This window comes from Equus przewalskii, chromosome 1 (assembly GCF_037783145.1).
Source record: "Equus przewalskii isolate Varuska chromosome 1, EquPr2, whole genome shotgun sequence".
NCBI lineage: Eukaryota > Metazoa > Chordata > Mammalia > Perissodactyla > Equidae > Equus > Equus przewalskii.
In genome coordinates this window covers 76,116,502-76,131,490 of record NC_091831.1, presented here as the reverse complement: position 1 = coordinate 76,131,490, position 14,989 = coordinate 76,116,502, and the positions used below count along the sequence as shown (strand labels likewise).

The window sequence follows — 14,989 nt, the reverse complement described above, 5'->3', positions numbered from 1 at the left end:
CCTCCAGGGGCTCCACACATAGGAATCTGGTTTACTGTGTGTGCATAGCAACCTTCTTATGGTACTCTGTGCCGTGAGTTCCAGTTTCTCAGCCTGCTCAGACTCCACTCTCTGTCTCCTCATCTCAGCAAGACTTCTCTCCTCTTCTTAGGATCCCCTTCAGCACTGTAGCTGGGAAGTGTCCCCAGGCAGAAAGCTGGGGCAATGACAGTGTTCACTTAGTTTGCAGCCTCTTTCTGAGGGATCGCAGCCCTGTGCTGCTTGTTTTCCATTTGTTGAAAGTCATTGTTTCATATATTATCTCCAGTTTCCAGTTGTGTATGTTTGCAGGGTGAGTCTGATCCCAGTTTTCCCACAGTGGACAGACACAGAAGTTCATTTCCCCATCCCCTCCCTTCACCTTACCTCCCTGAGACACTCACTGCTTCCACATCCTGCTTTCTTACACCTTTGAGTCTTGACACCATTGGTTTCCTTCTATCTTGGCCCAAATCTAGTAGATTTCTGTTTTCTTCAAGATTTGGCTAAATCATTAATACCTTTGGGAACTGACTGCTCTCCCACTTTCCATTCTAGTCACTTCTATATGTAAAAGTTTCTATTACAAAATTTACTTCATTGTATCACAATTCTTTTTTTTTTAAACATGTCTCCCTCTATCATTTTATGAGGCTTTTTTTAAGTCTTTTTTAAATTTATTTTTATTTTTCCTTCTTCTCCCCAAAGCTCCCCAGTACTTAGTTGTGTATTTCAGTTGTGGATCCTTCTAGTTGTGGCATATTGGATGCCGCCTCAGCGTGGCCTGATGAGCGGTGCCATGTCTGTGCCCAGGATCACAACCAGTGACCCCCTGGGCCGCTGAGGCACAGTGCACGAACTTAATCACTCGGCCATAGGGCTGGCCACCATTTTATAGTTTTTTGAGAGCAGATCTTATAAATCTTTGAGTCTGGTAAGTTATAGAGGCTCAAAAAATGTTAAATAGGACTCTGTGTTTAATGGGACATCAAGAAAACCCATGTGCTTATTAATTTGCTTAATTTTAAATATTCTTAAGCATCTGGCAAAGACAGTTTGGTGATGACCTGCCCCACTTAGAAGGAAAATTTAAAAAAGCTTTACCTTTTGAACATTATTCCTCAATAAAAGTTTTCACGGATCAATTGATAGAATGATAATTAAAAACCGCAAAATATCGTCTGATATGGAGTGATTTATTGCAGAGAGAAAATATAAGGATTAACAGATTGAAAGAGAAACTCATTGCTTCTGGCACAATTCATCCCTGAGTGATAAATGAATTTTTGGTCTTAAAGAGGGTTGTAAATGAACCTTTTTTGGTGGCTCTATAATGAGCTATTGTAATCCCTGAATGGACATGGATACACAATTCTGTCATTCTTATCCTATTTTAATATTTGTATAAGAATTATTCTGAGATAAACATGGAAGAATTGTGATCTACTAAAACAGAGGACAAGAAAAGAGATAGGGCACTCTTTGGGGAAAGTCAAATAAGTTCACTCCAAGGTAGGAAGTTTCTTAGCAAAGAAGAAACTTGAGGCAAGTGTGTAAGTGAATATAACCCAAGTGTGGGCTTCATAATCTGTGAAAGACATTATCCAAAGATAAGGAAAGGCAACCCAGGACTTGATAGTTCATTCTGAGTTGGGAAGTTTTCTTAAAAACAAGCAAAGAAACAAACAAATGAGACATACAGTCTGTCTGTCCATCTGTCCACACACGCATCCACTTAGCCATCCACCCAATCCCCTATCCATCCATCCATCCATCCATCCATCCACTCACTCACCCACTCATCCATCCATCCATCCACCCATCCACCCCATATCCTCTCATTCATCTTTCCCAGTATGCACACCTAATCTACCCTATTCCAATGATGCTGTAAGTTGCTCAAAATATTAAAAAATTCCTCTTTTGGAATCACCGCAGAATCACACAATTTTTTTTACTACCTTGTAATATACTTTGTTTTTGACTAAAACAGTTACCAAATATTTTATCAGATTCAGCTCTGATTGACTTTTGGTTGTTTTCAAAACACTTATATGTTCATAGGAGAAAGATTTTCCAACATTAAGCATATTCAAAATAATAAATTGTAATAACTGAAAGAAATTTAAAATGCAGGAAAACACAGTAGGAAAGAGATGACTAATTTAACATAGAATGATGGGGAAGAGGATGGCTCCCTAAGAGAGCACCAGCATCAGGCACATGTATCTATGATGCAGAACTAAACTGGCTCTGCAAATGGTGCCTGCACTGAGGACGGAAAAACAGTGTTTGGATATAAATATGCACCTGGTAGAAAGGACTGTGGAATACGTATGAGACCTCACAACTGTGTTCTCCAGACCTTCCTAGAAAATAAAATAGATGTCTAATCTTATGTAACTAGGAGCACACATGAGTAGATTTCACTTGGTTGTAATAAAACACTACTACAATCAAGCATCACTTAACAACAGGTATACGTTCTGAGAAATTTGTCATTAGGTGGTTTCATCGTTGTGTGAACATCATAGATGTACTGAAGAGGAATAAGATTTGCCACCCCAAAATGTCTCTCTTTAACATGAGGATTATTTTAGACTGATTATTTTTAAGAAGCAAAAGACTCAGAAGGTTCTTCTTGTTACTTTCACCGTTAATGCCTAAAAGAATTCAGATTAAAAAAACCTGTCTCAGGAAGTGAGCTCTCACCTTAGCGTAATATGAACCAGGTGATAGACAGGGAGGAACCTGGAGAAGGCTGTTTGTTGTCCTCCCCTGCTCTTCTGTTTCTGTGCTGCCAAACACTTGTTTCCCAAACATTTGCTCCTTTCCACCTGCCTGTGAATTGCTGTCCTTCTCTTTGAAGCCTGACTCTCCCCACTCCCAACATCTTCTGTCTTTAGCTGAGGATGGCATTTAAGGTGAGAGCTTCAGCCATTTTGATGAATTACTCAGTTTTCTTGGGTTTCGCCCATGTATACATATTATTAAACTTCTGTTTGTTTTTCTGCTGTTAATCTGTCTGATATCAATTTAATTCTTAGACCACTCAGAAGAACCTAGAAGCATGGAGGGAAATGTCTTCCTCTCCTACAGTACTTAGACAAACCTAGATGGTATAGCCTACTACACACCTAAGGCCATATGGTACTAATTTTATGGGACCACCATCATACATTCAGTCCATTGTTGACTCAAATGTTGTTATGCAGTTCATGACTGTATGTAGAATATTATCTATAGAAAGTACATAATGAAATTAACTAATTAACCATTTGTTTTTAGGTCATATCAACAAGTATGAAAATTATAGCTTAATTTTTCCTAAAAGGTCAGAAAACATAGTCTTTTTTCTAAATGCTTAAAACTGGATTCCCAGGATTTTTAAAGCTCTTTTAACAAAATTAAAATCTGAGAATGAAATTATTGTTATCAGCCTTCAGAAGTTTGGGTAAGACCAGTTTAATTCGCTTTGAAATGAACCAAACTTTGCCACAAACAATCTTTTCTAAACTCATCTTTCTTTAACTTTGTTCATGAAAGAACGAGCTCAGCACTTGAGCAAGAATATGGTAGCCCAGTCTCAAATGATTTTCTAACCATTTTGGCCTCAGAGGACACATTGTATTATTTAATTTCTCTCAAATAGCTGAGTTGCGATCCAGTGTTTCCAAAATGGTAGGACATATTTTTCCGTTCGGGTCATAGAGCACACAATAAAATTAGTGGCACTTCCTTCCCAACTCAATGTACACCCAAGTGCATATATGTTGTATTGGCAAATGTAGCTGCTTCTTTAATTGTGGAGTTTAAAATTGGACATAACCTGGGGAAAATATCTGATAAATATTGTATGTAATGTGACATTCTTTGTACGATACTCCAAAATACCAGTTTGTGCTGAACCTAAAACTCTTTTGCTTCCCTTTGACCTCAATCTTTTTTTTTTTTTTTTGCAAAAAGCTTTATTGTTTCCATTTGGTCCACGGCGTGGGCAGAGGGCTCCAGGGTAGTTAAAAAGCTCTCTCTCGTGGCTGCAGGGAGATGGGCTCAGGCAGAAACTCCGACACCAGGGGGATGCCAGAGGGGCCCCCTCAAAGGCCGCTGGACTCTGGAGGCTCCTAGTCATGCTTGAGGGTGAGCCTTTCAAAGAGACACTCGCCCAGCCCAGCTTGGGGGCCAACGAGCCTCTGGATGTTGGTGAGATTGTCGCCCATCTTCTTGATGAGTTTCACCTCCTCGTCTAGGAAGTGGCTCTCCAAGAAGTCACAGAGATGGGGGTCTGCGTGGGCAGAACCCAGGGCATGCAGATCCAAAAGGGCCTGGTTCAGGCTCTTCTCCAGGACAACGGCGGCTTTCATGGCATCCAGGGTTGTACCCCACTCATCTTGGGACGGCTTCTGCAAGTCCTGGAAGAGGGCGTGGTCACCATGCTGGTTTTGCATCTTCAAGAGACACTTGGCACATTCGCGCTTCTCCTCCGCCAACTCGCAGAAGAAGTGGCATACGCCCTCCAGAGCCACATCATCGCGGTTGAAATAGAAGCCCAGAGAGAGGTAGGTGTAAGAGGCCCGTAGGTACAAGTTGACCAGGCGGTTGATGGCAGCCTCCACTTCGGTAGAATAATTCTGACGAATGTGGGAGCTCATGCTTCATCGGCAATAAGGAGCTGAGCTCAAAAAAACGGTATTGGTGGGTCCCACCGGAGGTAGAGGATGGTTGAGAAGTTGGTCCGAAGGCTGCGACCGGAAAAGAGGCTGGAGGGTAGTCGGAGGCTGGAAGAAGGGGAGCCCCAGGGGTCTGTTCCATCCAAACGCTGTTGAAGCAAGAGACAGATCCGTGGGACACCGAGCACACTGCAGACCTCAATCTTGAATTGTTATTTCATATGGCAAATCTTTGTTTCATCCTCCCTCTACTCTACCCACCCCAACAGCTAATGCTTTTCAGTTGGTCTTCCTGGTGAAAGGATTTAAGCCAGTTAAATTTTGAAGTGCTTTGGCTTCATAGCATATTCGGTGTTATCCTGAGGAGTATACTGAAAAATAATACAGCTGTCCAAGAACTGGGACAGACTGGGAACAAATGGGGACATTTTGCCCACAATTTGGAACAAACTGGGAATAGTTGAAGGGTAATCAGCAAAATAAGGGTAACGTGGATAATCCAAGAACTCCAATAGTTTCAACCTCCATAAGTTAAACTATTGAATTTCTTTCCTCCCTACTCACCTTCGTAAATATTGACCTTGTAGCTCTTTAACTTTTGACACTTTAAGCGTCTTGGTGTGGGTCTCTTTGGGTTCATCTTATTTGGAACTCACTGGGATTTCTGGACCTAGATGTCTGTTTCCTTCCCAAGGTTAGGGAAGTTTTCAGCCATTATTTCTTCAAATAAGTCTTCTGCCCCTTTCTGTCTCTTTTCTCCTTCTGGGATCCATATAATGCAAATATTGGTCCACTAGATGTTGTACCATAAGTCCCTTAAGCTAGCTTCACTCTTTTTCATTCTTTTCTCTTTTTGCTGCTCTGATTGGATGAGTTCCACTGCTTTGTCTTTGAGTTCACTGACCCTTTCTTGCGCTTCATCTAGTCTGCCGTTGAAACTCTTTACTGTATTTTTCAGTGCAGTTATTGTGTTCTTCAACTGTATGATTTGTTTGGTACTTTCTTATATTTTCTTTCTCTTTGTTGAAATTCTCACTTTGTTCATGAATTGTTCTCCTGACCTCAGTGAGCATCTTTATGACTGCTATTTTGAACCCTATATCAGGTAAATCACTTATCTCTGTTTCATTAAGGTATTTTTCTGAAATTTTATCGTTCTTTCATTGGGAACATATTCCTTTGTTTATTCATTTTCCTTGACTCCTAGTGTTGGTTTCTATGCATTAGATAAAGCAGCCACCTCTCCCAGTCTTGAGGAAGTGGTCTTGTGCAGGAGATGAAACTTACTGTTCAACCCTGCCCTAGTTTCCGATTGTCTCTCAAGTCTTTGTGACTGTCCAAGCAGCCGGCTTTGTTCTTAGTGGCTCTCAGTAGCTGAGGGTGTGCCAAGACCTATCAGTGTTCCAAAGAGGAGGATCTCAGTCAGCATCCAGATTCAGGTTGATTGGAAGCTAGACCCTCAGGCAGCAGCTTTTAATGTGAATATACTTCTTTCAGGGGAGGACTGGGAGATGGGTATTTCTGTCTGCACCCTCTGCACTGAGTCCTGGGGTTATAGCCAGTTAAGAACTGTTTCTTTGTTTGCTACCATCCCTTTGATCTCATGAACACAAGCCCTACTGGCTACCAGAGCCAGGTTACCAAGGGCCGTGTCCTCTGGTTGGCAGGCACGAAGCCAGGATGCCAGACATGTGCACAAGCTCCTTTCTTGGAGGCACTGGTGACCTGGGGCAGGGTAGAGGGAGGGCACAAAGATGGCACCCACTGGCCTCCCTGGTCTCTGGAGAGGATTGCAGTCAGCCCCTAGATGTGTGTTTAATTAGAAGCCTGCCCCTCAGGCTGTGGCTATGAAGATAACCCAATAGGCCTCTTTCATGGAAAGACTGGGAGTTTCTGTCTGCTGCCTCTGTGCTGTGCCCTGGAGGGGCAGCTGGTTAAGAACTGTTTCTGTTTATTACAGTCCTGTGGGACCTGTGAATATTAAGTCCCACTGGCCCCCAGAGCCAGGTGATCAGGGAGCATCTCCTGGGTGGCAGCTGCAAAAGCTGGGGCCCCAGACATGTGCACAGGCTCCTTTCTGGGAGATACTAGCAACCTGGAGCAAGGCAGAAGGAGAGTGCAAAGGTGGCAGCTGCTGGCCTCTACAGTCTTTGGAGAGTAATTCAGTGGCCTCTAGATGTGTGTTAAGTTAAATGCCTGCCCCTCAGGTTGAAGCTTTTAAGATAAGCAAGAGGTCTCTCCTACAGAAAGTCTGGCCTGCCTCTGCACTGTGCCCTTGTGGGTAGCCAGGGTTAGTCATGGTCCACGAGAGCCCTTTAAGAATTTTCTCAGTTCACTAAGCCTTATGGGTCTGGGGGATGCAAGCCCCACTGGGTAGATTGGGTGCAGGTTGTAAAAGTTGGGGTGCCAGATGTGGGGTTCAAGCCTCAGCAAGAAGCTGGAGTTGTGAGTTCCCTCCTGATTGTGGGTTGCCAGCCAGGGGTGGGGTCTATGGCGAGATTATCTCAGTCTCTCCTACCCATTTCGATGTGGGTTTTTTTCATTCACCTGAGCTGTAGGAGTCACTCAGCTAGATTTTGGATTTCTTCAGTGTGTCCATGGGAGGAGGTGAGCTCAGGATCTTCCTATGTTGCCATCTTGCACCAGAATGGAACAACTTGCAGCTCTCCTTCGATTCAAAACTTTAACAAGCCATCCAAAATAGCAAGACACAGATCACCAGGTGTGAGCTCTGCAGAGCTGGAAAGTTTTCCCTCCTCTTCCCTCCCCTCCCCCGTCACCTAGCACTGGGCTTGCCCAGAATCGGCATTCAATGAACGCTGTTGAAAGGAAGAGTCAATCTGAGATTTGCAGGGGACATTTAGTTTGGCAGGCTTACACTAACAGAGGCTGCTCCTGAGTTCTTTTGGGGACAGACACCTAGAAACAGGTATGCTCTAGTCTTGAGAACCCTTAAAATATCACAGATATAAAGCAGAAAAAAAGGAATATTTCTGGGTTCTTGGACTGCTGTTTGTTGAATTCACCCACCATTTTGCAACAGCCACCAGAGAAGCCGAGGTGTATACAGGAGGCTCTTTCCTTCCCTGGGCCTTTGTTCATTGACGTTCCTGCCTCAGGCCTTTGTGAATGTATTGTCTGGAACACATCTGCTCCCATCTTCACCTGTCAAATTTCTATTCATCCACTAGGTTTCAACAAAGATTTCACTTTCTCAAGAGGCTTTCCTACACTCCTTGATCTAAATCGAATTCTTCCTGTTATATTCTCAGAGGACCCTGTACTCTACCTTCACAGCACTCGCCGCATTTTCTAACTGCCCACATTGCCTGTTCCTGATAGCATGTTCCTCCACCAGCCTGCAACCTCCAGGAGCGCAGGGAACAACGTGTCCTCAGCACTTAATGGAGCGCCGGGTGCACAGCAGGGGCTCAATATAGATCTGCTCTTGGGGGAGGGGCAGATGGTCTTTTCTTTAAAATGAGTGGTTTGCTCCCAACTAGGACTGCTGTCTAAACTCCACGTAAGGGTGGTAAGTTTCTCACAAAGACCACAATTAAGCAATGAAAGGTATCCTTTTCTAGGGATATAAATTTATAGGGGAGCTACAGAGAGAACCTATGTGGGTTACAAAAAAGGAAGCCACCAATCTGAGGTCTGGTCATAATATTTAAATTGTATAAAGAACAGCCTTTAAATCTGTTTTTATGAAATTTATTCCCAGTTTGAAGTGGCAGTGTATACAAAGATAAGAGAGCTTGTGATAATTTACAGAAATGTTTGCTACAACATGCACATTATGAAGTGTTTCAAACATATACATATTATGTTTCATGCTCAATAAATAATCCCCCCAAATTAATTTTTATTTTTACATAAAAATATAATATTGCACTCTTAAGAAGACCAGTTATTTTGCATATTTTCTCCTTAGATAAATGATGAAATTCAGCCTTAAAAAAAAAAAGGACTGAGTAGCAACCCTATTTTAATAGGGGATTAATTGAAAGTCCTCAGTAGAAAAATGAAAGCTAGACAATAGCTGCATTTTTTTTTAAACAAAGCAAATCACTTCAACGTGAATAGGAATAATCTTACCTCTGCACCTATCTGGACTTCAGAGTTAATACCTGGTCTGTGTAGACCAGGATCAAAGTGCAGCCTGTGACGTGTTCTATGGTTGCTACGGAAGCGGTTTACAGTTGCGAGCAGACGTGGCCACTGCTTCCTCTTGCACTTATCCTGACAGCAGAGACTTCAGAATTGCATTTTATGCAGTTTTTAAGCAGAATGGTTTAGAAAGTCTGGAAGTTACAAAAGTAGTTCTGTAAACACCATATGAATTAAATTTCCATTACAAACACACGAATTATTCTTAGGCAGGAACACATATTTTCACCCCACAGTAACATATTACTAAGCTTATTTTACAGTGTCTTCAAAGCCAATAAAGCAGCACCCCAAGGACAAATGTAGCCACACTATCACGGTAGAGATAGACCATTCCAAGACTGTTAGGAACTCTGTTTTTATGGCGTGTAAGTTTGCTGTGGCATACACTTAGATTTTTATGTTGTTCCTAGAATTCTCAGGTAGTATAAGTGAGCAGAAACAGTGGAAACTGTTTCCTGAAAGAATTATTCTGCCTCTTGTTTAAAACAAAGTAAGCTGTCTCCTCTTCTTTGTAACTCTGTGTTGGGGAAGAAAACTCGTCTTCAACATTAGACACAGTGCCTCATCTAGACTGTATTATTAATATCTGTGCAAACTTTCTGCATAATGGAGGATTTCTATTGCAAACAGTTAAGTATTCAATGCTCTGTAAATGGCAGATATTGAAAGAATTATCATTGTGTTTAAATCTTAGTGACTCAACTAAGCTATTCATTATCTAGTGTTATGGATTTTAAGTGGAATTTTGATGAAGAAACAGAATGTGTCTGAAATCAAAGATACCTGTGTTGTTGTGGCTCTCAAAAAGTTCTGGTTCTACTCTGAGCTAAGAAGGCAACTGGCAAAAACTGCCTAACATTGAGATTCTTTAGTTTTAATACTCATATTCTCCATGAAATGTCTGCTGCAGAGGCACCGACCGAATAATTCACTTCACTTCTCAAAGAAAGCAACTGTCAGGTACTGAATTCTTTATCCTTTTCTTTCCTTTTTTGGGGGCAGGGGGCGGTTATCTCAGCATAAAACCTTTTTTTTTTTTTTAAATAATAGGCACCTGAGCTAACAACTGTTGCCAATCTTTTTTTTTTTCTGCTTTTTCTCCCCAAAGCCCTCCAGTACATAGTTGTATATTTTAGTTCTGGGTCCTTCTAGTTGTAGCATGTGGGATGCCGCCTCAGCATGGCCTGATGAGCGGTGCCATGTCTGCGCCCAGGATCCGAACCAGTGAAACCCTGGGCTGCCGCAGCGGAGCGCAAGAAGTTAACCGCTTGGCCATGGGGCCGGCCCCAAAACTTTTTAAATATAATTCTTCAGAGTATTTTATATAAACAATTAGCTGACCAGTTTAAGCCAATTCTACTGGCTCTTTTGAAATAAGAGAGAAAGGAAAAAGGAGAGACCCTAATCTTTTCTTTAGAACACCCTTGTGGAAAAACCTTTAAGAATACGATTTTAATTTACCATGCAAGACTTAAGTCTTGTTGGTTAGTGCACACTGGCAGGGCCCTCCAGATTATCACTAAATTAGAACAAAACTTTCCTCCAGGACCTTGTGAGCCTGCAGCATTTTGTGTAGAGGAATAGATTCTAGCATTATTTGGATGGTTTGTTCGGCCATCCATTTTTTCAGGTTCAACCTCCTAAATCTTGTGAAGTCAAACAATCTAGCGTGGAGTTAAAGTGCTTTGGAGAAAGCGAACTTCTTTCTCGTTCATCCAGCTGCATAGCTGCTAAGGAAGGAGTAGAACATTGGCTGTTTCAAGCGCTGCTGGTCCTTCCGACACCAGGCAATGACGGTCCCATCACTGTTTGCTGTGTACAAATGGTGGCCATCACAGGAAAATGTAAGGCTGCAAAAAAAAATCCCATTTGTATATTATCTCTTAAAGTTGTATTAGCATATTGGTGATCATATAGAAATTACAGTAAAGAAGTTAAGACGTCTTTACTGGAGCAGAGAGACGAACGAAATGACTGCCTACAACTCACTGGTTGCAACTGTAATTTTAATATAGTTTAACTGCCCTGCTGACAAGTTTGAGATATTTCATTTCCCTGAAAGAGGAAAGGGTAAAAATGTAACATTAATAAATAATTAACTTAGCTTCATTAAACTTTAAAGTTAGTACATTGAATATAAATTTATTTTAGAAAAGTAAAATTTAAATCACTTACATCCAATTGAGTTTTTAACCTCGGATTTGTTAACAGAGCAAAGCACACTACTAGAGCTATCAATCACCATTATGCTATTTTCCATAAGGAAGGAAAAAAACACAGCTTCTATAATTCAAGAGGCCCTCCCTGGGCACTGTCCCAGCCTCCCTTCTGTTGACCCTGAGCTCCTGACTCAAATTTTAAGCTCCATAAAGATAAGGACTGTGCCTCCTCTTCCACTGGGTCCAGGACAGCCTGGTGTTTGATTACGACTGTTCATCGGCTGTTTATAGTGACTCTCATCACATATTTCTTTAGGTCTGTGTGCTTTAATATCTCTAACAAAAATACAGCCACAAAGTCTAGTATGAAAAATGTGGGGGGAGGGAGTTTACCTTACAATAGGCTTATTTGATTTAGGAAATGTAATTTCCCGCACAGGCTTTAGGTCCCACGTACTCCATAGCCTAGAGGGGGAAAAAGACATCATCTAATTACGCAAACTAAAATTTCCTTCACTAAAAAGCCTACATATTTGTTATGAATCATCTGGAAGGAAACACAATAAACGATCAACAGTAGTTACTTCTGGAAAGTTTGCAGGGGGTGGGTGTGGGGACAAGAAAACTTAATTCTGTATATTTTCATATTGTTAATCTTTTATAGTTAACAAACAATATAAAATTTCAAAGCTGCACTAAAGCTATCTTCATTATTTAGAAATAAAACCGGAATAAGTGAAGAACATATACCTGAAGGTGATTTTAAATCTCTTAAATATTAACATACCTAGATATTAAAAATTAATTTTTGAAACTACTGGTCTTCCTGAACAAAGCAGACAATGAGAATCTAAACTCCTCTTACCTTACAACTCCATTCTCTAATCCCCCAGCAATCACGTTGATAGATACGCCCTCGGGCTGGTTAGAGAAAGCGACAGAACAAATGATCTCTCTGCAGTGGACGTGTCCCACGAGGTCCCCGTTCACTGTCCAGAGTCTGAGGTCACTGCCTCCACCAGCTAAAACACCAAAATCACCCCGCAGGTCAGCAGAGAGTGGGAGTCTCAGAACACCCCCCCCGCCAGTGGGCCCCAGAGGGTATCGCTAGGGCCAAACTCATCCGTTTTAGTGATGAGGATAATGTGCAACTCATGACTGAAGGCTGTCTCATTGGAATTACTACATTATAAGTCATACAGAGCTTTGCATATTTATCTAGAGACAGTGACCAGTGGGGGGAAAACTATACTGTAGAGCAACAAGGTAAATCAATCACAAATTGTTGTGTTAATCATAATATTTCAGCATATGAACTACCAAATCTGAATTTGAAAGTACCTAGAAATCTAAACAATCTCCAAAAAGAGAAGAAAATATTCTGTGAAACCAACTATAAGAAGTGACTTATGTGACTTCTGAAGAAAAAAAAAGTTACTGTAAAAGTTAACTGAGATAAAAACTAATCCTTAAAAAAACATCAAATTCTTCAGACTGTCTAAGATTGAATCTTAGACAGTCATTGTCTTATTAAACTAATTTTTTCTTTCCAAAGACCATGAGTAACCAAACTGCTTCTAGTTTTCCAGGGAGTAGAGGAGGCAATAAGTGCTTGCCATCCTCTATAAAATGGGGCTGCTGATTTGGGGCCTCACGATGATGCGTCCAGCCTTCTTTGGAGAAATATTCTCATGCTGATAAAGAGAGAGGTGTAGAGGCATGATTAAATTTTGATGGCATAGTGTTACTAACTTAATTTTATCTCACCATTAGGACTAACGTAAAAGTAGAAAATTTCCCTCCTTTATTAAGGCAATGAAAATATTTCATATTTTATAGCAAAGAAACAAATATTGGAAATGCTTCTTTATTTAAAGATAGGCTAAAGACCTTCAAATATCACAAACCAAAGTGCCCAGTGTGTTGCAGCATTATTTACAATAGCCAAAAGGTGGAAACAATCCAAATATCCATCAACAGATGAATGGATAAACAAAATGTAGTATGTCTATACAATGGAATATTATTCAGCCATCAAAAGTAATAAAGTTCTGACATATGCTACAACATGGATGAACCTTGAAAATTATGCTAAGTGAAATAAGCCAGACACAAAAGGACAAATATTGTATGATTTCACTTATAGGAGGTACCTAGAATAGGCAAATTCATAGAGACAGAAAGTAGAACAGAGGTTACCAGGAGTTGTGGGGGAGGGAAGAATGGGGAGTTACGGTTACAGAGTTTTTGTTTGGAGTGAGGAAAAAGTTTTTGAAATAGATGGTGGTGATGGTTGCACAACATTGTGAATGTAATAATGCCACTGAATTGTATACTTTAAAATGGTTTAAATGGCAACTTTTATGTTAAATATATTTTAACTCACACACACAGATTAAAAAATGCTCAGTGTTCTACTAAGACTTCCCATTGCAGAACATTGATTAGGAGAGAGAATCTAAATAAAGCATCAAGATGTAGAGGACTCAATATGCTAAAGAAATGTAATTGTAGAAGATAAACATCTTTTCCATGAGTAGTCTACATTTCACTCTTGAATTTACTATCTGATAAGATTTAAAAAATATATAAACTAACCAGACGTGTACCAGTAAAGTTAGAAGGCTTAGTAAAGTCATTGGATAGATATCCATAAAAGATATTGATGTAGGGGTTGGTCATTGTAATCCGTAGCTACTGCATGGCTTAGTCCTTCAAAGCAAAAAATCTAAATGTGGTCCTGGACTCTCTGAAGTATGGTATGGAACTTAATAGGCAAAAAATTACCCTAGCAGATCACCTGGCAACTTGGGCTACCGCAAAACCAAGTAACTACTCATCTGCCTGAGATTGTAAATATCAAAAAAAAAAAAAAAAAAAAAATCAAGGCCCTTACCCAATATCAAGTTACTAAACTGATATCATGTATAATTTAGCACATCAACTAAAAGTCAGAAAGCTACGCATTCCTGAAAAAAGACTCTATTCTTCCCATACATCTTCACCAAAATTAAAATAAATTGGAGGACCACCCCCTCTCTTGAATCTTAGAATATTATATTAATTTTATAATGCCACAGGCAACACATGACCAGGTTATGAACCCTAGTTAAAAGGCATACATTTTGATCCAGTGGCAGAATGATTTAAAAAAATAAAGAAATCATCAATTATAATATTTATATAGTTTAATAAACTTCACATCTTATCACTATAAAAACCACATTCCATAATAAATGCTAGGAATTAGGATCAGGAGGAATGAGCTTGCCAGTGTAACTTCAGTCCCAATGCAGAAATTTCTGAGATTACCTAAATACACACACACACACATATAACATATATACACATTTATTTTTTTTATTTTTAATTTTGATTTCAAAGTTACTTGGACAGTACTCACTAAAGGGTCAAGACTGTGGGTAGGATAAATTTGATACCTTTCTTCCCTTCTTGGACTATAAAAATAGGAGGATGAACTCTAGTCTGAGTCATAGAACATAAATTTGGCCTCTCTTTTAAAAAATCATTATTTTTATTATGTTCTCTATATACTAAATGCTCTTTATGACTTCCCTTATACGTGTATCAAGAGGCCTTAAAAAAGTTGAGAACTTTTTGTTCAAATTGGAAATAAAAGTTCTGGCCATCACTCTATTGCATTGTGTGCTGCCTAGAGACACCTGAATACCCTACTAGTAAGTTGGTAATTGCAGCAAAAGTAATTTTGTTTCTTGTTCCCATGTGACTAGCTAATATAATATCACAGATATAAATCACCACTGGCAGGAGGAAAGTAATTAACTTTACAAAATTCAGCTCCCTCAGGATCAGTCCTAACTTCAAATGTTGCCAAAACAAGAAAGTAGAGAATTCTCTACAAATAACCATTCTGTTATTCCCCTAGATCCCTCTTGATATGACACACTAAAAGCTGCTAATGTACACATTAAGGAAGAATAATTAGCA

General features: G+C 40.2%; 1 protein-coding gene and 1 pseudogene across 8 annotated transcripts in view; both read right to left on the bottom strand.

The window, feature by feature from the left end:
• Nucleotides 1-3,960: 3,960 nt before the first annotated feature.
• On the bottom strand, nucleotides 3,961-8,387 carry LOC103547679 (ferritin light chain pseudogene; annotated as a pseudogene).
• LYST (lysosomal trafficking regulator) overlaps nucleotides 8,387-14,989 on the bottom strand; it is a 194,002-nt gene continuing 187,399 nt past the window's right edge. For all 8 annotated transcript variants that reach the window (XM_070568406.1, XM_070568407.1, XM_070568416.1 and 5 more), the window contains 3 exons: nucleotides 11,886-12,042; nucleotides 11,414-11,485; nucleotides 8,387-10,711 (listed from right to left, as the gene is read on the bottom strand). In XM_070568406.1, the coding sequence (XP_070424507.1) occupies nucleotides 10,573-10,711; nucleotides 11,414-11,485; nucleotides 11,886-12,042 (368 nt within the window). In that variant the 3' untranslated portion in view covers nucleotides 8,387-10,572. The remainder of the gene's footprint in view (nucleotides 10,712-11,413; nucleotides 11,486-11,885; nucleotides 12,043-14,989) is intronic.